The 24961-nt window shown below is 53.8% G+C and overlaps 1 protein-coding gene and 1 pseudogene across 1 annotated transcript; both read right to left on the reverse strand.

Annotated features, from left to right (window-relative positions):
* Nucleotides 1-478: 478 nt before the first annotated feature.
* LOC120589361 (uncharacterized) lies at nucleotides 479-597 on the reverse strand (annotated as a pseudogene).
* Nucleotides 598-4233: 3636 nt separating this feature from the next.
* On the reverse strand, nucleotides 4234-24961 carry ARSJ (arylsulfatase family member J). Its single transcript, XM_039846900.1, has 2 exons — nucleotides 24000-24961; nucleotides 4234-6588 (listed from the first exon to the last, which is right to left on the reverse strand). Exons 1-2 carry the CDS (start codon nucleotides 24302-24304, stop codon nucleotides 5052-5054), a joined length of 1842 nt encoding a protein of 613 aa, XP_039702834.1. The 5' UTR covers nucleotides 24305-24961; the 3' UTR covers nucleotides 4234-5051.

Here is a 24961-nt window from a genome sequence, read left to right on the forward strand (position 1 = left end):
GGATACTCTGGGGATTAACAATCTGGCCCCTCCTACTAGCAGGAGGGGATGCGCTGGCTTTTCTGCTCGATGCACCTTCCTGTATCTGCCATTGTTAGTGCCTGTAACTCACGCAGAATAATCAGGACGCCAAGGTGGCGTGTTTTGGGGTGGCGTGTTTTGGGGTGGCGTGCTCTGAACCCCTGTGTGTGTGTGTTACGGTGGAGTCTGAGGTGGAGATGGATGTGGATGTTAACACTCGTTACCCCTCGCCCCCGCGGAGCCCCGGGGTCCTCTCCTGCAGTCAGCGAGCCTGAAGCACAGACGGCTTCGGAGCTGTGCTAGAGACAGACAGGTGCAAAGACTCTGGCGCTGGAGTTTTGCTGTAAAGGAACACCTGGAAGGTCAGGCGAAAGTGACACGAAACATGGTTTCAGGTACTAAACTAAATCAAGGTCTCGTTTGTAACTTTGGTTATAAACATTTCTTTTTCTTTAAACACCCCTAGCACTTGGTCTTCCTAGGCGGTCTCCCATCCAAGTACTAACCAGGCCTGACCCTGCTTAGCTTCCGAGATCAGACGGGATCAGGTGCATTCAGGGAGTCATGGCCGTGGACCTAGAACAATCTTTTCTCATAGTCGTTTAGATAGAGGATGTCAGTCGAAAGTGTTCCCCGGCCACTCACAGCTCTCAGGGCTGAAGGAACTGTAAATTTTGAAGTGTTGTTTCTAGAGAGCTTAATTTAAGTTGGAAATTGGTTTGGGGTTTTTATTGGCCTTTCATCTGATTAATGAGATAAGTTCTCCCTCCTATAATCCTCAGGAGAGGAGCGTCTGCAGCGTGAACACAGATATTCTATGAGCCTGTTATTTGCCTCCTCCTCTTCATTTGTTGAGATCGATTTTATCAAAAATCACATAAGCCAATTGGCAAAGAATGTTACAGGATTGCAGCAAACTTGAGAGGAAGGAAATCTCAAATCATAGATATGAAATGGAAAGATAGGTAAGCACGGTGAAGTCTGCGTGACTCCCAAAGACGTTTTGTGTGCGTTTTTACGCCACATCCCACCAATGAGTCTGGGCTTCGTAGAGATGCTAAAAGCAATAAAATGCTTTGGAAAAACGAAACATATCTTTAAAGAAGCGGAATTTCTGCTCTGCCAGATCGGAGAGCTTTGTAGTAAAATACCCAAGAATGTGAGATGTAGTCTCTTTGGCCTCGTAATTCTATGACGACTTAGAAACGTACTTGTCATTTATATTTTTCCTTTTCACAACTTGCTACGAAAAATGATTCACAATTTGAGGCTTTCTCTGCTTTGTGTCAACTCTCAGTTTATGTATCCGGAAGGTTCAAGGGAATGTTAGGATAATCATGTTTTACCCTGGTAGGTAGAAGGTTATAGAGATAAAATTTGCTCTCAATTTCGCAGAAATTTTGCTCGGCTTTGCTGTAACACTCTTCCTATAAATTACATTATTAGAGTCGGGTTTTTTATGTGCTGGGAATATCTGCATTTCACATCATCGCTATTATGAGGAAAGGTCTTAGAGACGATTAGTTCTGTTTTCAACAGTGGGATCCTTGTATAGGAAGTGGAGCTGATCGCACGGACAAACGCGATTCCTTTGTTCGTTCAAAAGCGAATGTCGCATGCCAGGCACTGTTGCACATCCCGACGACAAGAAGAAGGTGGAGCGGGCAGGAGTCGCGCTTCTTAGGGACTCTGTGTTCTAGTGGGAAGAGACAATAAAGAAAATGTGTGAGTGCAGCATGGAACATGCTCCAGGGTGCTGGGTCCACGGAGGCGACGGAGCAGGGGCGGAGGGCGGGGAGCGGCAGTGTTTGGTCACGTGACGTGTGGCTGCGTCTCCCAGGAGAATGCACAGTGCCGGAAGGTGGGGACCCCGGCTCACGTAGCTGTCACCACTCGCGGTGCGCATCGGTGTGCGTGGCCCCCCGCAAATGCGGAGTGGATGGGGGCGGACTCGGCCGAGCCGGCCCTCCTACCCGGTCCGCGCTTCCCTTCGCACCGCCTCGCGTGGCCTGTGATTCACTTGTGAGGCGCGTGTGCGTGTGGCTGCCTAGCTGGGCTAGGACGCAGCCTGCGCACGGGGAGAATGTTCATCTGGGAACAGGAGGACGTAGCAAACATTCGTCGCATGATGCGTTTTAATAGTAACTCACTGGCGGTAAACAGGTCATAACTTAGGACGGGAGAGGTGTGTTTGCTGCTTTTGGCGAGCTGGCTTGCTCGCGCCAGGAACACGCATTCTGACCGCTGCCAGCAAATGCGACCTGTGCGCCCAAGGACCCTGGGCACGGAACACGTAAGGCGCTGACCCCGATGCCAAACCCACGTGCCGGGGGCTCCGAATGCAGAAGCGCGCGAGCCGTGCGTGCGTTTGGCTGTCCCCGGCGCTGTTCTCCTCTGGCCTTAGGACTTTTAAGGGGCCTGGCCCAGAAAACCGTAAGCGAGGGAGGGGTACGTAGGGACAGGTGGACCAGCCCTGGAGACGGACTCGGCGGACCTGGGGCGGCTGCGGACCCCAGGGCACTGGAGAGCTTCGCTCGTGTGTTTTTATTTGAAGAATGCCTTGTTCTTCCTCATCCATGAGCAAAGCCGCACCCAGGCTACTTTCTGACGAAGCTGCCGGGGCCCTGCGTCATCTGAGGGGTCTCCTCTGCTGCACTCGAGGGTCACGGGTTTAGGGGGTGCCGGTCACCCTGACACACGCCGGGCGGCTCCGGACATGCACGCTGAGAGCTGCCGCCTGGAGAGTGGCCCCCGGGGGTGAGCGCCCGGCGTTGACGTCGGCTGCTGGTCGGGGTGTCAGAGTCAGGCCCAGCATTGCCCCCCCCGGCCTTCCTGCCACCCCCAGCGGCTTCCGGCAGCATCCTGGGTGCGTTCACTTGTTGTTTACACACGACGGTTCCGTTAGGTTTTCACTGCCCGGGGGAGGCACAGACTTGTCGTAAGTCACAGCCTGCCCCGCGCCAGGTAGGAGCCGGGGGCCCCTTTGCTCCCATCGAGGAGATGAGGTCATGTGTTCACGGGGAACTTAACGTCGTGCCTGGGTTCTCGTGCGAGCTAATTTTCGTGATCCTAACTCTCCTCGTTGCCCCTTTTTTGTCTTGCTAGGGACTTCTAGAAGGTTCTGCGTTTACTTTCAGTCTGTCCCACACTTTGCCGAGTCCTGTGCACCGTGTTCTAGATGGGGTTTCAAATGGGGTTTCATGGTGAATAGAAAGTGCTGTATAAAAGTTTCCTTCCGTTAGGGACTTGAACGGAGCACCAGGATTTTGAAAGCCTAGGGAAGCCCCCATCCGAGTCAGCCTTTCACGTCGTTGAATTTCGCATTTCCTGAGCTTATTTTTTGTCAGAACTCTTAATATAGTGAAAATTTCATATTTTGAATCATAAGGCACCATCTGTTATAAGTCACATTATTATTCTATGTACCACTAAGAAAGAAAAACACCGACAGAATGCCCTCGATTTTTAAGACCCGTTTAAATCTACAGTTGACAAAACACGAACTCAGGAAGTAGTACGTTATCCTACGTAATGAAGTGGAAACATATATTTTAAAAGTAAAATATTTAAAATTAAAAATTGTTAACCATTTTGTGCATTTTAGTCAGTAATTTCAGTAATAGTCTCTACATTCCCTTGTTAGTCCCCACAGGCTGTGAGGGGCGCCCTCTGAATTCTGATCGAAATGGGTTCAGCTGTCAGCTGCGGACCGCCACACCCGGGGTCAGCACAGCCGTCCCTTCACGCGTCCCAGTCCTGGCTCAGTGGCGCCCCCGCATGCACCCTGAGGCTCACAGGCCTCCGTAACTGGAGGCAGGGGGAGCCGCCATGAGGACCTGTTCATGGGCCGACCGGTGGCAGACTTAGATACCAGACAGGAGCTCCGCTGGCAGCCTCAATGGTGCTTTCAGATCACGGCCACAGCGTCGTGCGACTCCCTCGCGGGACAGCGTCGTCTGTCTCCCCACCCGGCGTCCCTCACGTCTGTCTCCCCACCGCGTCCTCACGTCTGTCTCCCCACCGCGCCCGCCCTGTGCGGAGCGGGGCCGTCGTCTGCGTGGTCCCTCCCGTCCATGGGACGGACGTTCGCAGAGCCCGTGTTGCTCACTGCCGCGGCTCGCTAAGCCTTCAGTTGCCTGTTTGTAAAGATTTCTGTCTGTCAAGGTGAATAATACATTGTCCAGGAGTTAGATCACAAAACCATGCTAAATCTGCTGGTGTCATAAAATGTCATTTTAATATCAGGATACATAAAGTGTTTATGATAGAAACAATAAAGTTGCCTCTCAACTCTGTACAAACATTGAATTCCAAGTAATTTTTAAGGAATATATTCATCTTTCTACATTCAAAATAATGGTTGAGCAGCGATGGTTATCATTTTTTCCCGCATAATTATTTTTTATATTCTGTGAACTCACACAGTATTACAGTAACTTATAGTATTACAGTGCTAGGCAATCTTAAAGATATGAAATAAAATTCTAATGGAATGTAGAAAATAAAAGTAAAATAAGTCATTTGTATAACTTTACGAAAAAATATTTTTCTGTAAAAATAAATGCCGTGCTTTATGCTGAAACGTCCTGCACGGAGTGTTCAGGAAGCAGCCGTGGCCGCGCGGTGGCGGCGCGCTCTGCCGTCCTTGCTGGGGCGTTCCCTCCCGCGCGGCAGGACGGGGCGCAGGCCGCTCCCAGTGCCAGGGAGGGAAACGGCCCGCAAATCAGATCATTCAAAACCCAAGGGCCACGTGACGGACATACAAAAACTCACTAAGAAAATACGTTTTCTGAGGCCGCTGAGGCGACCCGACTTTCGAGTGTGCTTATCACAGGCGGTTTTCAGTCACGCTGCCCTGCAGCTTCCGTCCAGTCAGCCTGGTCCCCGAGTGCAGGTCACTGTCCCTGTCGTGATCTCAAGCACAGCGTTCGCTCAGCTGAGGTCATCACGACCGCAGCTGCCTCTGGGATGGGCATGAGGGAAGCACGCGTCCCCGTCCGCTGAGCGTGGCACCCAGAGCGGTGGCTTTGTCACCGAGCAGGGCTGTCCCACGGAGTGGCCGGGCGGCCCCGGTCTCCCGTGTGGGCAGTGAGGGGCCCGAGCCACCCTCGCTGGCTTGCGAGGCGTTGGGCGAGGGCCCAAGGGGGGTTTCGTGTGGGAGCGGCCGGGGCGACGCGGGGCTCAGGCGTGGGGCGCCCCCGAGGGGCCCCCCGGGAGCCCGGCCTCGCCCTCCTCCTGCCTGGCATCTGCTCCCGCTCAGCCGTCCCTAAGCGGGGCTCCTCACTCCCGCCCTCCTGGTGGTACCAGGGTCCCCAGACGCCCCCGTGGAGCCGCGGGTTGCCTCGGGGGTCCCTGGGGGGGTACCGGACGGGCACTGCGGTCCTGTTGAACCGGGACAGCCTGCGGAGCAGCTGGCGCACCACGCCGGGGTACCTGTCGGAGAGGTCCACCCTCTCGTAGGGGTCGGCCGTGATGTTAAAGAGCCACACGCTCTTGCCAGCGGACGAGGTGACGCACTCGCTGTGCCAGCGGCTCGGCCCCAGGCTGCTGAAGGCCTGCGGCGGGACCCAGTCGCCGGCGCCGGGGTTCCCCGTGAGCAGCTTCCAGTGCCGCACCCTGATGGCCGACTGCACGGCCGTGTCCCAGATCCCGTGGCCCGCCGCCCAGGAGCCGTGCGCGGCCCTGGCGTAGACGGGGTCGATGTTGTGCAGGATGTCCACGCGCGGCGAGCGCTGGCCTTCGCTCAGCGCCTCCCACACGTCGTAGCCGTCCAGCCGCGCGCCCTCGTCCGGCCGGCCGGCGGCCAGCGCCAGGAGCGTGGGGTACCAGTCGGTGATGTGCACCAGCTCCCTGCACACCGTCCCGCGCCGCCGCAGGAGCGGGCTGTGCACGAAGCCCACGGCCCGGACGCCGCCCTCCCAGTACGTGCCCTTGCGCCCTCGGAGCGGCCAGTTGCTGCCCCCCGCGGCCGGCTGGCCCCCGTTGTCGGAAGAGTAGACGATGACGCTGTTGTCGTAGAAGCCGTGAGCCTTCAGCGCCAGGGTCACGTTGGCCACCGCCTCGTCCAGGCAGGACAGCATGGCGGCGTAGCGCCGCCGGCGGGCGTTGGCGATGGACCTGTAGTGCTCCAGGTACCGGCCCGGGGCTTGCAGCGGCGAGTGCACGGCCTGGTAGGCGATGTACAGAAACAGGGGCTTCCCGGGGTCGTGTGACGCCAAGATGCGCTGCACGCGCTGCGTGTACATCTGCGTGGAGTACGCGCCGCCGCCGTGGCCCCAGGCCGCCCGGTCGTTTTCGTGCAGGTCGTAGCCGCACACCCCGGGGCTGTCGCACTTGTAGTGGGTGTAGTAGTCGCCGCTGCCCAAGAGGGAGCCGAAGAAGCTGTCGAACCCTCTCCTGGTGGGCAGGCATTCCGTCCTGTAGAAGCCCAGGTGCCACTTGCCGACCATGTGCGTGGCGTAGCCGGCCTCCTTCAGCTTCTGCGGCAGCGTGGCGTCGTCCAGCGGCAGGCAGTTGGGCTGCGTCGGCCTAATGACGGAGTGCTGGAGCCCGGTGTGGATCTGGTACCTTGGCAGAAGACGAAAGAGACATTCTGCATGAAACGGGGGTCCTTGAATTAAAATGCTGTTAGGAAGACGGACTTTACCCCAGAAAACATGGCCGATCGGCATTCCTGCCGCGGACCCGTGAGCCTCACAGTTAACGTCTGAAATACATTGGAGTCTAAGTCAGTACTTTCGAAACCAAGATTTCACCACTTAACCCAGTGTTTTTTATCAAAATTCTTGTATCGTAATTTATCCAAATAATTTGTTTATGAAGTTAAATTATGAAATAGAAAACTAACGAAATAACGGAAAGGATAAACATTTCAGAGTATTGTTGTTATTTTTATTATTGTTGTTTTTCATCTACGGGCCTCACATTATCTCCTAACGCGTTTCCTGAGGTAATTTATTTCAAGTTAGTTCTGAAGTACTAGTATCACACACAAAAATTGTAAAAAAATCTGTTTGTCAAAAAAATATTTTATTATTCATCCCCGACCTAGTAGAGCTCTGTAGAGAGGAGGAGATTTCTGGCTCACAGTACTTTATTGTCACAAAACTATTTTATTTTTTAATCAAAAAAATTTTCGATTTCAGTTGACGTTCGACGTTACGTTAGTTTCAGGTGTAAAGCGTAGTGTTGAAAAACATTTAGAGTAACTGTTTTAGCTAGTGCTAAGGAAGGATTTTCCCCCACGTAGCAGGATTGAGTCCTTTCCTGTGTTTCTCAGTCTCCTTTTAAAAAAATTACGCTCACTTTCAAAATAGTCTAAGAAAATACAGTGACCCTTCCTGTACATTAAAACTACGCAAATGCGAATTTCTGGCATTTTTCTTTTCCTAAGGATACTTTGTCAAGGGCTTTTTTCCCCAGAGAATGGTTATTATTCACATAAGTGTATGAATTTTCAATTTAGGTCAAGATGTGCCTATTAGTTCATGACGTTTTAAAAGCTATAGATTCTATAGTTTTATGTAAGTTCGAAAAGACTTTTTAAATAGAAAGCAGAAATTCTGAGCAAATGAAGGTTATAGAGAGAGGGTAAATGAGAAAATACTCTTGGAATCAAATTATACAGAGTAATATTGAGATCAAAAGCAATTTTTTTTTTCCAAATTGATATAACTTGAAAGGCCAACGTGTGATGGATGGCTTGGCGAATAGTTAAATCTGTTTTTAAATGTTCAGGTGAGAGTGTAATGCAACTGTGAGCTCCCTGGAAGTGTCACTTGCAGGTGCACGCTGGTGGCTCCGTGGGGCCCGTGGGGATGTACTGATCCCAGTGGAAAGCGGCCTTCAGTCGGGCCCTGTGTCCTCTGCCGGCGCCGTCAGAGTTCCACAGTTATCATAGTTGTAGTAACTTAAAATGAAACTCCCAAAGAAAGAAGCATTCATAAGCCTCATTTTGCACCAGGTTCAGATGGTATTATTTTGATTTTGACCATTTTTGATCCTGTCCAGGATTTAAAACATTCACTGGCGAAAGCACTAGTTTATACAAGTGTGTGACAAGTTGGCGACACCTGTCAGAGTGAACACTGCAGACCCATACAGGGGACTCTGCTGGGGGCGCGGTGTCGGGCGGGGCCCTGGGCACGCGGACAGCGCACGTGGCCGGATACATCCAGCTCACCAGACAGCCAGCCACGCGCCAAGTCCTCTGCGGAACTGGGCACTTTTCACCGAGCGCCGAAGGCAAAGGGAATGGAGGCCTTTGAGACGTGTGGGGTTCGGACCGTCCACACGAGAAAGCACGGGAGAGAAGCGGGCGCTGCTCTCCAAGGCTGGCGGGCAGCCAGCGGGGGGCGCCAGTGTTCCGAGCTGTTAAGCGGCTCGGTTTCCGCTGTCTCTGGGGAGGAGAGTGGTTGCGACGACGGTGGAAGTTTAGAGCCAGCCACGCACGGTTTGCGGCCGCTCATGGCAGAGGAGGGGTCTGGGGGCGGCTCCTGCCGAAATGAGTTCAAGCCTCTTGGTGCAGAATTTGGGGCCTGGGCTAAGGGTGTAGTTTTGGGGTGAGACAGACCCGAGTTCGACTTCGCTCCACTGACCAGTAGCTGCGTGACTCCCCGCAGCACGGAACCCCTCGGGCCTCAGTCTCCTCTGTAAGGCGGGCAGCAGTACGCATTGGGGGGCTGCAGCTCCGAGCCGGCTCACGGGGTCTGGTAGGCGCGGCCGTTCAGTGAATGACGGCATCGGCTGCTCTTCCCCCAGAATTCTGAGTCGTGTCGCTGGCGTGTCTGTTTGAGGGTTGATAATGACAGGCCTCCTTCCACATGCGTATCGATCTTGTCCTCGTCACCTCTGACAAGTAGGTGCTTTACGCTCGTCTCACAGACAAGGGAGCAGAAGGTGCAGAGACGTCCCCAGTCCCCCACCTGCACTCAGAGCCTCCTCCCGGGCGTGACAGCGGGTCCTGATCACCAGGGGCCAGGCACGATGTGTTCGTGTCTCTTTAAGACTTAACGCCAGGCCTTGCCGAGAAGCCGAGGAGCAGGGCGAAGATGCCGGTGTCCAGAGGCGAAGCCGTTCCAGCTGTCTCATCAAGGGAGTGGGGCACTGGGAAGCAAGCAGTGAAGCTCATGCCGACCCCAGAAAGAGTCGAGAACGGGTTGTTAAGTCGATGCTTTGTGAGCGTTTCAAAAAGAGCAGATTAGGCAGGGCCAAAGAGTACTGCCAAGTGAGCTTCGTTTTCTTTTATGAAAAGGGTCCATACTAGGTAAATAGCTTAGGAAGATGATGGGCATTTGAGAAATCTGCTTGTGATTCTTACAAAATAATGGCAGTCAGCTGTACGATAGCACTTGTTTGTGTAAGAATGGGAGTCTTGCACGCGGGCACCAGTCACTTGCATGCAGAAGATTTCCATGCGCATGATCTCTGGCTCCTGCTCCGGAGAGCGGGCAGGGCGTTCCACGAAGTAGTTCCATCTGATAAGAGCAGCGACAAAAGACACTGACAGAATAACCTAGCGGCTTTCCCAAGTTTTAGGCTGTTTGGTCTTGAGGTTCTACACTGGAATCTAGATTTTGGGGTTTGGAGACTTTCCGTGGTTCACGCACAGCTACTTGAACAGCTGGCGCGTGGAGAGTTCGGGTAACTCATCCGCATCCACCTTCACTATTATTCACCTGCTCAAGTAACCACTGTTACTGAGTGTATAACGTGCCAGGGACGAAGTTTCGTTGTATCTTGTTTTCCCTCCCTCCCCTCAAGCTTCGGTATCACCGAGTGGGCTGTAAGTAGAGACCCTAGTGGCAGAGGGGGTGGCGTGGAGGTCGGACTTCTCTGGGCCCAGTCAGTGGGGGTGGACGCGGTGCGGTCGGTCTGGGGAAAAGCACCGGGTGCTGACGGGTGCTACAGATTCTTCCAGGAGGGGGACGGCTGGGCTCTAGGGAAGAGCTTGGTAGTGTCTTTGACTTGGTAATGACCTTGACTTGACAGCAGCAGCTAGCTTGAAGACCAGTCAGACAAGTCTCCAGAATGAAATATGAATGGATATTAACTGATTGGCCGAGGGCCCCTAACCCGGAAGCGGCTTCTGGAGCAGCACACAGGGCCCTGTCTTTGGCCTCAATTCATGAATCATGTTATCCATGACTTGAATAGAGAAATAGAAGAAACGCTCATTATTTGGGAGGAATAGTAAATAAGCGGCATCATCGAGATTCATCGTGATCTAAACGAGCTGAAGTCGCTGTTGAAACAAAGACGACGAAGCACATAAAGCTCAGGAAGGGCTCAAAGGTTGAAGGGACCGTGAGAAAAATAGGGGCCGTCTCTGGCCACCTCTGGGGCACAGCGGGCGCCGGTGACTGGACTTTGTCACCTGATATGTTGACTCTTCCTCCCGTTAGTTTTGGTAAATGTATGTCTTATCCGGATCGCGTGTTACAGACTTTGAGGGGACAGCACTGTCTCAGAGCAGAGCCTTAGGAAGTATCGATGGAGACCTGCCCTCAGGTTACCTTTGGTTGATTACTCGGTTCACTTCGAGTGGCTCGGTCAGCTTTTTAGATACCATGCAGTCTAATTTTTAAAATCTAAAACAATTGCCTTTTCTATAAGCCTCGGGACACCGAGATATAGTACGCCTGTAACTTCCCTGGATGTTGGCACGCCAGAAAATACTAAGTGACATATTTTGGTCATGGTCCTCGATGAATCTAAGGTAGATTATAACAGTCACTGATTCTCTTACTAATTCAGTAACACGTCGGCTGCCCAGCCCAGTAGGCTGTGTAGCAGGCCACCACGACCAGCTGGCTGGCCTTGCTTCTCCGGTCCAGACTCTGCCGTTGAGATGATCCACATCCAGCATTCTGATGCCCTCGCTTTTCGGGGGGTCTTCGGGGGCTGCCTTTCAGTTTTTTCACATAAATATTATTTTCAGAACGTGGCCTGCAATCCACTACGGGTTCCAAATTCTGCTCTGTCTTACAGCCTCTCGACCAGTCCAGGGTGCACAGGGTGAGGCGGTGCTGGCCGTGGCCACGAGGGGGCGGCGGAGGGCCAAGGGACAGGCGGGACTGAGCAGAAGGGACTGAGCAGGCCGCCCAGGTGGGGGGAGGCCGTCCCCAGGCTTGCCCGAAGCTCCGGGACTGAGACTCAGTCGCCGTGGGTCTGCTGGCCAGCACTCAGGTGGAGGGCAGCAGTGACGACCTTGTCAGGAAGTTGGTATCAATGCCACAAACAGCCTGGGCTCCAGGAGGCCTTCTTGTGCTAAGATCAAGTTAGTGTGGCTTCAGCCATTGAGCTTCTACTATGTATCTAGCAATAAACTAATAATACTTCTCAGTCTTGCCACAGCCCTTGGAAAGTAGTAGCATCCCTACTTCACAAAGAAGAGACTGGGGTTTGGGAAATTTAAGTGCAGACCTGGATTCAGACAGAGGTCTCTGGGCTGACAGCTCGCGATACCCTGATTCAGTCACTGGGACTGGGAAGAAGACATGGCCACGCTTCTGACACTCGGCTTCAAAGACCTGCCTTCTGTCCCAGAATCCGTGGGCTGTGGACACTTCTCAGTCTTGGCCTCTGTTTGCTGAGGTATTCTGTCAGCCCTTCATAGTTCAGAATTCATTCTGCTTTTTAAGGAGGATGTAAATAAAAATGCATTCTTTCAATACGTTGTTTTCTTCAAAATCTTGAGGCAAATGTAGACGTTCTTAACGTGTTGCTTTTTTTTTTTAGTTCTAATTAGAAGAGATGTTCTTCTAATTAAAGTAATGACTTAAAAGCACTATAAAAATTTTAATACCTACAAAGGTCTGAAAAGAGCATTTCAGGCAAACGCTAAATGGACCTGCCTCAAACCGTTGCGGACATCCTGAGCGGCCCACGCAGAACGTACACCCCGGGCCAGCGGCCCCCCGTGGGGCTGTCGGCTCACCCTCCATCAGCTCACCCTCCGTCAGCATCCGTCTGAGCAGCAGCTCCCCATCTGGGGACATGTGGCATGGCCTGCAGCAAACCTGCTCCGTGCTCCTGTGAGTCTGACTCACGTCCCTGATGCTGTCACGCGTCAGGGGGGTGGGGTTCTCAGACACTATGGACCTGCCAGCAGCTTTGCAGTCTCGAGGGAGACGGGACTGTGAGCACCTGTGAGGGGCCCGGGTCGGACAGAAACAGCACTTCATCGCTTCCATGTTTGTCTATCCTGAATTCAGCTCTGACTAGAGGAATTTCAGAGTGCTGTCATTTTTTGTTTATTGGGGACACTGATCATGCATAGCATTTAATGGAAATTTTATAGACAGTCGCTGCGTTTTACTTTATTTAGCATGATTTTTAAAGACTGGCAAGTGCAATCAACGTGGAATTAACTCTCCCCGGAAGGTGTTCATCTTATCAAATGATATTTGGTTTCTGAAAAGTGAAATGCAGATACGAAACCAAATAGCTTGGGTCGAAGTCAGAATAGCCCCCCCCCATTCGGTTGATGCCATTGCTATCTGCAGGTCACCTGAACAAACTTTCCTGAAGGTCCTCCAGTTTATCTTCTCTTTGTTTCAAGCCGCGTCCATCTGGTGTTAAGTCACGTCCGCTCTCTCTGTTGAATTTCTGTCTTTTCCGTTCTTACTGTGTCTTCTCAGCCTCTCATTCCTAGGCCGAGCGGCGTCCCCCGCGCTCCCTGCTGGGTGTGGGAGAAACGCGGGGCTAAGCTGGCCGTCACCGGATGCGCAGGAGGTGGGCAGGGATTTTACGCGCCGGTCCCAGTGTCTGTCCCACAACACGCTCACCGGGACCCGGGACTGGCAGTCTTCCCTCGTGCTCTCTTCTCTGAGCCGGGCCGTCAGACGGTGCTCGATGGCAAGGGACAGCCCCTCCCGGAGCCTGCTGTCCCCTTGGCGCCACGTGCTGTTCCGTGGTACTTTCCACGACCTCTGACCTCTGTGTTCCGCGCTGGGACATCAAGGCCCTGTGGCCTCGCCCCGCCAGCATCTCCACACCTTGGTTATCACCGATCTTCCTCGCCTGCGGGAGCCGTAACCGAATCTCTAAAGGGGTAAAATGAACATCGTGCTTTGTGGGGACGAGCTGTACTCAGAGCCTTTTCTCGTAAAAGATGCGTCTGGGAGGCGGGCGGGTGTCGTTGCAGCTGTGATGTCCCTGCTTTGTCATTCTGTGCCTCGGCGCCCCGGGCCCCACTCTGGCGAGTGACCGCCGCATTTTCCACGCGGGCTCACTGCAGCGTGTCGGGACTCCCCTGACACTCTGGGCTGGAGCGGACGCCCGGGGATTTCCGTGCTGGGTGCGGGGCCGGGCCGGCCTGGCAGGGTTGGGGTGGAGGCCTGGGCTCCACACGCGTCCGCTGCCATCTGTGTTAGAACTTGGGCTTCTCCGTCACTGCATTCACCGGACTGAAACGTTCGGCAGTGACAGGTTTATAAATCCGAGGACAGGTTCCAAGTTCAACAAGGACCTGAGCCAGCTAACCCACGGCAGACAAACGTGTGGACCCGCCAGCTCCTTGGGCCGACGCTGGGAAATGGAAGACACGCTGTGCATCCTCGCTGGACCCCCGGAGGCCAGGGGCAGGGGAGGGACGCCTGCGTGACAGGACAGCATGGTTCCCCGGAGCTTCACACGGGGATTTAAGTTCAGGAGCTAAGAGGAGGGATTCGAAGTTGTAAAAGGTTCTTAAGATTCAGCATCTTTAAGAAATATATAATGGGGAAGTCCCTCTCACATCGGTCAGAGGTCTTTTTACAGTTGCTTGTCCCTAAAATCCAAGAAATCGGAAGTGTGGGCTCCCATGTTCTCTCAGGCGGAGGCGGCACCCTATGACCTCGATACCAGCAGGTAACTGAGGTGACCGCAGTAAACGAACAGCAGTTCTGGGAGGGGCCCAGAGGAACACCGCGCTCACAGTTTCTCCAGGAGACAGATAACTCGATTAATGACTTCAGCCCCCTTTCAGACTATGAAAGGTAAACTGGAAATGTCAGCCCAGTTAACCATGAATTAACCTGAAACCAATGAAGAACAAAGACGCACTCCAGTGTCCCCCGTTGCGTGGGACACAGCCAGGCTGATGCGCGTCTCGGGGGTTCAGAAGAACTGGCGCTTCAGCCTGCTGTTGTGTTTCATAGGACATTCGTTTATTTCTACTGTCAGGATGGTTGTGCGTCTGTACCAAACCCATCCTGTCGCCCCTCTGAGGAACGCAGTGGAAAACTCATAGCCTCATTCGTTACTGTGGGATCTGGGCCAAGACGCTTCACCTCTGTGAGCTTGATCTCTTCATATGTAAAATGTGGGTAATAAGAGTTGCCCCTGGTTCTAAGGCTTAGAGGGTGTGTCTCTCTCACCTGTGGAGAGAGACACAGAAACCTGCGTATACAGAAGGACAGATGACAGAGTAACACATTACAAGTGCATCTCCCAATGCCCGGAAAGCGCCAAATGAATGTTCATCGCTCCTCCCAAGACTTTATCTGCAACTAAACCCTTCAGCTAGGAAAACGCGTGATCAAATTAGATTCTGCAGCACAATGAAAACAACCAAACCGGACTCAGAGTAAAAAGCTGATTTCAAGTATTCGAGCGTATGTTTTCAAGTGTGTGAAGACATCTAAACCGAAACTGCTTTAACTAGCTGCGTTGATCACCCAGTTCACGTCCGCTTCCTGTGACCTTGCCCCGTGCAGCGACGCCCGGCACATTGGAAGGGTCTAGCGTAGTCTCTAACTTCATGGCGCTTGATCCCAAAGATGATATTGAAAGTCTGATACAATTTTAGAGTTCTTGAGTTCTTCAGATTCAAGATTATGGCACAGTGTTTTTATAAACGTCTAATAAATTATAGATTAAAATGTTAAAAGTATGTCATTTATAGCATACATTAACATTTTAAGTATGCATTATTATATCACTACAGTTAATAGGACAGTGTAAGGTTTTATTATCAAAGTTATAGTATAGATTGATAATTGTAATACAGATTAATGTATAAATTAATTGGACGAGTTAACAAGTATCGATAACTCATGGACTTTTACTGGGTAGGACAGCAGAGAAATTGGGTCGAGTAAGTCTTTCGCTTCGTCTTTGTGTTGGATAGAAGGAACTGAGGTTCGTGTACGTGCTCACGGGAGTGACTTTGCAGAGACAGGGAAGTTAGTAACGAAGAAGAGAAAGGGGAACGCTGGGCACCGCGTCCGCCAGCGGGGAGGCCGGGCCCGCGGGTCTGGCAGGCGCCTTTGCTGCGGTGCCTCCTGGGAGGGGACGGGGGACACGGCCGTCGGTGCCGTCGAGCTAGGGCGCGGGCACCGTGAGTGACAGTCCTCCCTGCTCTGCCCTCGGTGGGCTCGAAGGGAGGCCCCGCGCTCACGAGGGGACACGGCAGGCGGAGGAGGTGAGCAGCTCTGAAGAGGATCCTGCTGCTCTGTCCACCGCCGGCCACGCCGTGCTCGGCAGGGCCCCTGGGCGCCGCGTGTGGGGCATGTCGCAGTCCCCGGGGGCCGTGGGCTCCCCAGCCCCCTCCCACCCCGGCCTGGCGCCTCGCGCTCTCCCCGGCATCAGAGCAGGCAAGGGCTGAGAAACGCATCGGCGCGTGCCCTCAGCAGGGGACAGTGACTTAGCGACGACTGCCGGGCTGTCTCCCCACCAGGCCCAGGTGGCCGGTGGACTGGGGGTGGTGACAGGACAGACGTGACATGACTGATTCTGTTTGTTCAATGGGGAGCAGAGTCCTGTTCGTCATTACAAAATGAAGGGGTCGGAAGGGTGCCACATGCCTTTGGATTCTAAGAATTCGGTCACTCGGTGTTGGCTGCCACAGCTCGTGCCAAGGGAAGGTGTGGAAAGCCGCACACACAGCTGTATGAAAGGTCCAGACGGGGTGGAGGAGGCGAGGCTGGCAGAGAGTCTGGGAGGACATAATGGCGGTTTCCCGGAGGAGAATGAAGAACATTCTAGAACAGAGAATCCTGCTTAGAAGGAAAGTAGGGGCTCAGCCCAGTGGGGAGAGACGAGGACTTTGGCAGTGACAGTCCAAGGAGGGTGTCAGCGGGGAGCTGAGAGGCCGGCCGAGGCTCTCCGGAGGCCAGCTCCCACGGTCCCACGTGGTCAGGTGGCAGCCGGGCTCGGTCCGCGGGCCTCAGCAGGGGCTGCGACGCATCTGTGTACCTCGGGTCATTTGCTGCCCGCCCTAGAATGGTCCAGCAGGCACTGAAGTGCTGACCACAACACGGACACTGCACCCCGCAGCCCAGCCTTGTCTTCACTCAGCTGTCCCCGGCGCCCCCTGCAGGGCCGTCCCCAGGCTGTGTTCAGGGCCCAGGGAGAAGGTTCCGCTGTGGTCAGCGAGGTGCTCAGAAAGGATCGCTTCAGGGAGGGAGTGTGAAGTGTTAGCCCACTGGCCCGTTCGTCACCTACTTGCGGTTCTCACCCAGTGTTCGCCCCCATGTCACGTGGAATGCACGTCGGCTCTGGCCTGCCATGCGCTGAGCGGGCCGCAGGCTCTGCCGAGCGACACCACGTGGTGTCCGGGCGCAGACTGGAGAGAGTGCCCCGTCCCCTTCCTGGGCCTCTCGGAATGGTGAGCGTCCCGTGGGACATCTCCGTGGGTGAAACATTAACATTAAAACGTACGGGCTCAACCTTAACTCCGTACTTACCGAGTAAAGTGACATGCGTGGGAAAGAGACAGGACTGTGCTCAAGAAGCCTTTTAAAAGAATTGTCGGCTCTTTTAATGTTTGTGTCTGATTAAAAACCATTTTTAAATGACTAATTAACAAAAGTTGAGTTCAAGTTTTAAAAGAATTTTTACTTAAAAACTACATAATACTTAAAGTTTTCTAACTGTTTTCACGTGTTACCTCACTCGACCAGGGGAATAACCTTTGAGGTTGGCGCGGTCAATCACGTCATTGTTCCTGTTCTGCAGATGGGGACATGGAGTCTCAGGAAGGTCAGGTCACAGGGACGGAGTCCCCGTGAAGACCCCGTCAGTCAGCTCTGTGGGACTGCCTCTCGGTACCCTCCACGCTGTCCCTGCTCCACCCCACTGCTTTTCATGGGGGCAGAATAATTCTCCATTCCCCTGGTCACTCTGTCCCTCTTCACACGTGCCCGAGGTGCCTGTTTGTGCACGGTGAGTCTGCCTTGCGCAGATCCCGGGCCAGTCTCGCTGCCCAGGGGCCCAGCGTGAGAGCGAGGGGCCCAGTGACAGCTGCGAGGAGGGGGAGGAGCTGCGTGAGGTCACCCGGGGCGCACAGTTCTGGCGAGGCCGTGCCGAGCACAGAAGGCGGTATTTTCGCTGAGTCTTGACGGACGGTTGGCATTTGGGCGAAGAGCGACCGCAGGAGACGAGGAGTGGACACAGGACAGGACAGGCGAGCAGGGAGAAGGCCACGTGCGAGATGGCCCATCTCTTTGGAGACACGGGGGGCGGAGGGAGCAGGCTAAACGCTTCGCGAGGACCGGGTGAGGTGCTTCGCATTGTAGCAGGCGGGCGGGCGACGAGCCCAGCGAGGGTTCTGTCGAAGCCACACAGGTTTAGGTTCAGATACGGACTGTGACCCACTTACATAACTTTCTTAAGACTTCCACACGTCACCCGTAAAATGAGGACGTCGTTAAATTATTTCGTGAGTATTTTTCAAAACCATCACAATATTTTCCCTTGGAGCGGCTGTGAAGGTCAAATGACAGGATGTTCGAAAGCGACGGGCACCGTGAATATTAGTTTCTCCCCATCTGGGTGTCGCTGGGGGCCCGGGAGGGGGCCTGCGGAGGGCGGCAATGTCCTGGGGGTCACGCCTGACGACCGCTAAGCTGTTGGGTGAATTACGGGGGTGGGGGGGTTAAAAGATTAGAGGCAAAAAGTCTGTTTTTCAGTAAAGCACAAGAGGAAATGAATGTCCGGATGAGGCGACAGTACTGGGAACATTTAACGACTAGAATAATAAAAGCAACAAACGACATCAAAGTCAAATGCAGAAAACGTTACGTAGAAACTCGTTCCGGAGCCGAATGGAAGCGAACTGTGAAGCAGAAGCAGCTCGCGTCCTCAGCTCCTGCGGGGAGCGGGGGCACAGTCCTGGGCGGGTCACACGCTCGGGACAAGATGTCGTCACCCCTCTGCACCCGGGTACATTTCCGCCTTTCAGGACAGCCGTTCGGACCGGAGCAGTGACCTGAATAGGGATTCGCTTCAAAGCGCGTCTTTTTAAGAAGACATTTAAAATTAGGGACTCTGACCCCAGGGTGCCTGTAGCTTACTTGACCATGGTTCTTCTGTATGAAAGATCCACGTGGTCAGACAGGAAGAGGCAGGTGCTTGCAGAAGGTCTTGCCTGCTGAGCCACCTGGAATGGACGTGCGAGCTCTTCGAGCCCCATCTCCCTCGTGACGTTTGCTTCCACAGTCAAGCGAGGCTTGGACAGACCCCCGTTCTCCCGAACATCTGACCATAACATTTACGATCTGCTGAGTGTTTATGTTCTAGCTAAATGTTTATGGGCGCAGTGAGTGAGCTCTCAGCGACTGGTCTTTGTCGAGCACGCTCTGGGTGGGGAGCAGAGCTCGACACGAGGCCTCGGAGGAACGACGTGCCGCCTCCAGCATGAGTGGGCGAGTGTGTGCCCACGTGCCTCACGCCCAGCACGCTCAGCCCCACGCCCCTTGGCGTCCTGTGACGGTGGCCGAAAGAATTCAGTTACCTTTTCAGGATTTTCGGCACTAGGATGAGTGTCAATTAGTGACTTTATACCCAAAAACAATACTTAGTACACTCTGGGGGGACACACGCACCCCCTGCCCATGTGGCCCCCTGCAGTCCACAGAGGGGCCCACATGGATGCCCTCTTCCTGAGCCAGCCTAGGCCCAGAGTGGCTGTGGCAGTCGGCGGTGCCCGGTCCGGGGTCCAGCTCGATCTGTCTCCAGAGAGGCCGTAGTTACCATCTGCTAAGAGGCTATCTGGGAAAATCCCATGATGCCCTTCGGCCCTGTGTATCTGAGTGTTCCCAGCACCCGCTGTCACTGAGATTCTAATCTACCTCTGTCCACCCTGCACTCTGATTCTGCTCCCTCTTTCCAAGGACGCTGCTGCCATGAACGTCTGTCACAGCAGGACTCAGTGACCCCCTGCCTGTCCTGGGCATTCGTTCATCCCTCTCGCTCTCGCTGATGGCCTGCCATCCGTGCGCCCTCTCCAGTGGGGGCTGGTCTGTGGCCCCGGCACCACAGAGCCTGACGCAGGGGCTGCTGCCCGCCTGGCCCCTCACCGGCACTCGGGGGCAGGTGCGGCTCCTGTGTCTTTCACGAGCTCCACCGAGTCAGCATCCGTGTCAGCACCCCGGTCTCCCGGTCTCCCCGCGAGGGCCCCACCCCTCACTGGTGCCCCCCGACTGGCTCACTGGCCTCTCGCTGCTCCTCCCACCGTCCTGAGGGATTTCAAGTTCCACGGGAGTGAGGCACCAACGCCCCGCCCTCCTTCCACAGATGACCGCCTCTGTGTCACCTCAGCACCCACCCCTTATGCTCAAAAGCTGCACTGCTCACGGCATTCTGATCCCAAGCACCACCATCTATTCAGGGTCCCCAGGCCACTACAGTGTCCTCACCGCGGCCACCAGGGTCAGGCCGTCGAGCCTGGCACATTTTTAGAGAACACTGACCCTTTCGCTTGCCTTTTCCTGGCCAAGTTCAGAGTGCACAGCCCCACCCCATTTATTCCTCCTCCTGCACACAAGCACCCAAAGGCGGCGTGAGGACAAGCGCGATGCCTGGTCTCTGTTCGCACCTGTGGCCGCAGCGTCCGGGGCTGCACACTGCCCAGTGGCTCGAGCGTTCCCGCCTGACTCACCCCTCACTCCCCAGCGGATGGCTCACTCTCTGCCTTGACCCTCCAGGCCACTCTCCTCAGCTGGCGCCTCCTGTGTCAGTCCACTGAGCCAGCACAGTGACCCCGAAGGGAGGTGCCTCGCACCCCCCAGCCACAGCCTTCAGCCACTTGGCATCGTGCAGCCACTCTCCTGATCGCATTCAAGGCAAAGAGCTGGTAAGGGACAGCTTTGAAGAACATGTAGGAGACTTCCGTTCCCAGACCCGCAGAGGGCACTGAGCTGCAGTGATTCAGAATGTCATCTGGACAGAGAGGCTAAGGGCCGCGGCATGCACGCTGATCGGACACGTGGGACAGTGTGGTCTCCCTAACGGGCACGTGTGTGTAAAAGCCAGTCTGCCTTACGCCGCACGAGAAGTTAATTCCAGACGGATGGTAGATCTAAATAAAAAAAGCCATACAACTTTCAGAGAAAAGACCACTGTCGTGATCTTAGTCAAAGGCATCTTAAAGAGAACAGGAAAGGAAAAAGATGATAAATAAGACTACAATAAAATTAAAACCTTTCACTCATCAGAAAACACTATTAAAAGAGTGAAAAAGCAAGCCACAATGGGAGAAAACGTTTGCAATACGCATATCTGACAAAAGGGACACACACACATATATATATATATATATACACACACACATATATCTGTGTATATATATGTGTGTATATGTATATGTGTATATATATGTGTATATATATATATATGTCTATGTAATAGGATATATAAATGGCTAGTACAAATCAGTAAAGAGAAACAGGCACCTAATGAGAAGACACACAAGACTTGAATAGATGCCTATTAAAGGTGGTATCCAAATAGTCCATATGAGCGTGGGAAGATGCACAGTCTCATTAGTCGCCAGGGAGATGCAAATTTTAAACCATAATGACAGCAGTGCACAGCAACCAGAATAGAATGAAAAGAGACGTGGCGAACGCTGGAGACGGGAGGGAACAGAGCGGCGCGCCGAGCTACTGCGCGTGGACTGGGGCGGCTGTCAGGGCCGTCCACGAGACCTCGCTTCCCGCCGCCCCGCGGCCCCGCCTCCTGACGGATGTCCCAGGGGAGTGCGTGCACGTGTGACGTGTGGCAGCACCAATCGTGGCGCCTCTGGCTTGGCACTGGGACAGCCCAGGGCAGGGAATGGCTCAGTGGCGGGGAGGGTTGCACAGACGCGATGCCTGGGGAAAGGGCCCCTCCCCTGTAGTTCCACTCCCGTGAAGTTCAAAGCCGGCAAAAGCCACCGGAGGGGCAGAAGCTGGGGAGCGAGCACCCTGGGCGAGAAGCAGGGGCTGTCTTAAGACGGAGTGAATTTATCCAATATCCTATTACCAGTAGACACCATTTCAGTTCCCTTTGCTTTTGTTAAAAAACCATCACCGTGGTATTTCAAGTGGGAAAAATAACAAAATAGTAAAAACAGAATTGCTGCCCAAAATGTGAGTTCATTCCAGGTTGCCAGTATTTCCTACTAGAAAGTCTGCATAAAATGTGTGTCTGAATTTTGCAAAAGTTGTAATTCTCTTTCTGAAGCCTTCACTGTTTTTAGTTTTTCAAAGGGATACGCCATTTCTCCATGTCTTCATTTGAAAAACTATTTTAAAAAAGTGAGAAAATCACTTTGAAATAAATCTAACAGGCAGCTGCTTTCTCAAACGCTCACAGGCCAACTGCAGACACCTCCAGTGCTGTCTCTCCGTCTGGGGTGCAGACCTCCTCCCTGCATCACTGCTGCTTTTGGAATCTGGCCCCACGTCCATATAAAATGGGGGTGACGATAGCAGCACCTCATAGAGTTGTCGTAAAGATTAAATGAGGTAAAATGCATTATTCGGGGACGTAGTGACTGCTCGGTAGATGCTAGCACTTTATACAAACGCGCTCAATTTATACGATGGCATTATCAGAATAACCTGGGGTCAGTGTTGATTTCTGGGCCACCCTAGACCACTAAAGCAGAACCAGCGCTTGGGCTGGAAATCTGCTTTTTAGCTAGCAGCATGGCTGGCTGTTTTTGCGCACTCGAATGGGAAGACTGCCGTCCACCTGAGGACCCGCGTGTCCCATGCCATGTCCGCGCACAGCGGGTGCTCGCCGGCGGGCTGGCTGAGGGTCGGTGCTGCCTGGCGGGCACGACGCCAGTCACGGAAGAGTCTGGACCCTTATAGACCCGTGCAGCACAAGGGGATGGGTCTGTACATTTCGACTCCAGCAAAATGTGAACGGAGGGTGGTTTCGTTAATATTATCAGAAGTAGTTTTAGCTTCAACCGTTTAAACTTTATATATGTGAAGATGTTTGAATCCTCTCTTAGTTCACATAATCTAGTTTTTCCTTTAAAATAATAATTCAGTCCATTCAGGTTTTTATTGCTTTTGTTTTTTTTTTACTGTAGAGGATCCAGGAAGCACAGACACGTTCCCACAGAGAGGACAAGTGGCCGTATTCTCTCTGAGCCGTCCATTATCATTCGGCCCAGAACCACTTCCTTCCTTAACATCTGTGTTTATTTAAAGGAAAGTCTCAGCAATTTGTCTGCAAGGAGAACTGAGCGCAAAGCCCTTAACTGTCTGATTCAAACAGAAAGTTAGACCAAGTCCCAGTGGCCATTTGAACCTCTGTACCCAGAACAGTTGCACAGCTCGTTGCACTGACTAGAACATTTTAGCAGAAAAATCTCGTGAGACGCTGAGTTGCATTGAAAGAACAGGAGAATCTCCTTGACAACAGGGAAAAATTAGGAATTATTTCCAGCTTCATTTGTTGCATGTCATTAAACATAAAGATCAAAAGAAACACCTAGATATTTTGTCAGCGCAAGATAATGGGTAGGAACTAAATGTTCAATGACAAGCCTTAAACATTCTCTACCGTGAAAGATAAATTCAAACATTCAGTTACATATTTTTCCACTACTGCTGGCTCTCTGAGTAAATGCAGATTTTATAGTTCGTTGAAGAGGGCCGGAGAGCCTTTTTGACACATACGCTTCGTAAGCCAACAGACCCGGGGTGGCAGGGGCACTTGCTCCTTGATAAACATCAAATGCCCCTGACTTTCTGCTGCAATTAACCTTTCAAATGACTCTAAGACAGTGAGACTTTTTTCTCTTTCTGTCAGGAGAGGAAAGGACGGGATCTTTTTTCCTCTGGCAGTGATGCTAAAGTCTGACAGTTTGCTAAGCAGTGGGAATCATGCTGTAAGCAGAAGTGTCTGCAAGACAGATTCCTACAATAGTCTTTATTTTTCCAGTGGAGACTGGCCGCTCCTCCAGGACCCAAGTCCAAGAACAACTTCAGTGAAGGGAGGGTCCCTTGACACAAAATCACAGGACACGCTTCGCGTCTGCCTGTGGCCGCGAGTAGCTTGACCCGGGGTCTCCTAGCTTATCTCTGTCCCACAGGCTGAATTTGGACATCAGATCACTTACAATAATGTGAAAAACTTGACTTAAGCATCCAAGGAATCTGATTTTTCTGAGAGTTACTCAGAAAAGCCCCAGGCAGAGAAGTTCAGATGAGGTCTGACTCATCTGGGTAACTGCCCTGGTCATTAGCTGTGGCCTTCGTTAGTGACTCCCGCGGGGGGATCGCCTACGGAAGTCCCCGCGGTCCTGTGGACACTGGTGCCACTGCCTCCGTCCCTGCTCCTCCCTGTGTGGTGACCAGCGGCTTCGATGCTTCAGTCTTTGACCTAAGAACAAACCAAGGGCTGTGGAAATGTTTTGGTCTCGTCAGCGATGGTGACTGCATTTTAGTGTGACATTGGAAACAAATTCGATTATGCCCTGAAGCCAAACTAGACTTGGGAAAGGAGCCCACTTGTGGGGGCGTGTGGTGGTGGGTGACGGTTCACAAGTCCGGGAGTGTGCGAAACGAGACCAGACCAGGCCCGCAGCAGGCATTAGGGAACATTGATACTCAGCATAACTCGAGACCGCGTTTCATGCATTCGTTCATTCACTCGGTCACTCGTTCATCTGTTCCCCACATCTTTTGTCACTCCCTAAATCAAAAGCTGGATCTTATTAATCGAATGCTTAAGGTTTCTCCAAGGAATAAACACGAAGCAGTAACACTTACTTTCCGGTAATAAACTGACTCCTGGACGGCGTGCAGATCGGCTGGACGTAGTAGTTCTCCAGTTTGACCCCCTCCGCGGCGAGCCTGTCCAGAGTGGGAGTCCGTATCTCCGACCCGTGGTAACCCACGTCCCTAAACCCCTGGTCATCCGCGAGGATGAAGATGAGGTGGGGCTGGGAGGTGGCGGGGCTGCGGGGCTCAGGCGTGAGCCCAGCTCGCGGGTGCAGAGTCCCATCCTGCTCCTCCACGAAGCAGTGGCCCCAGGCAAAGAGGCCTAGGACCCACAGGCCGGCCAGCGCACGCATGGCCCGCGCCCTCTCCGGCCAGACCGCGGGCCGTGGACGTGGCCGTGGACGTGGCCCCGCACAGCCCCCAGGGTCGGCGCGCGCGCGTCCCGCCTGGTCCCCGAGTTCCGTGCCTCGGGGCGCACATGCACGCAGGATGGAGGGAGGCGCGCCCCGCTCCGCCGCGTCCTCACGCAGCGACCTCAGCCTCCTGCGGGCGGCGGCTCCGCGGGCCGGGAGGCGGGGGAGCCGCCCAGACCCGCACGTTCCCCTCGTCCGCGAGCAGCGTCCGCGAAGTCGCGCCTCCACCCCGACGTTCTCGGGGAGAAACGTCAAGTGGGGGACCAGGCATCACCCTGGGCAGATCCTCGGGGCCGAACGCAGACGCGGGGCGAGTCTCTCGGGGCAGGGCGAGGTCGGGTCCCCCAGCTGGACGGCAGGGCACCCCGCTCTTCCCCGGCCGCGGCCCAGCCCTGGTCACTTCTTCAGGGTCCAGGCTCCGTCCCCTCCGGTGGGTCCCCTCCCAGGCCCTGGCTCCTGTCTGGCCTTGCCCGGCGGCGCAGGGAGCAGGAGCCGGCTTCTGGACGTCCCGCGCCCGGGTCCCCGCGAGGCCTGGCACCCGGCCTGCGGCTGCGCAACGCGGTGCCCGCTCGCTCCTGGGTGGGTCGGGCGCCCTCC

Source organism: Pteropus medius, unplaced genomic scaffold, assembly GCF_902729225.1.
Source record: "Pteropus medius unplaced genomic scaffold, Ma_sr-lr_union100, whole genome shotgun sequence".
NCBI lineage: Eukaryota > Metazoa > Chordata > Mammalia > Chiroptera > Pteropodidae > Pteropus > Pteropus medius.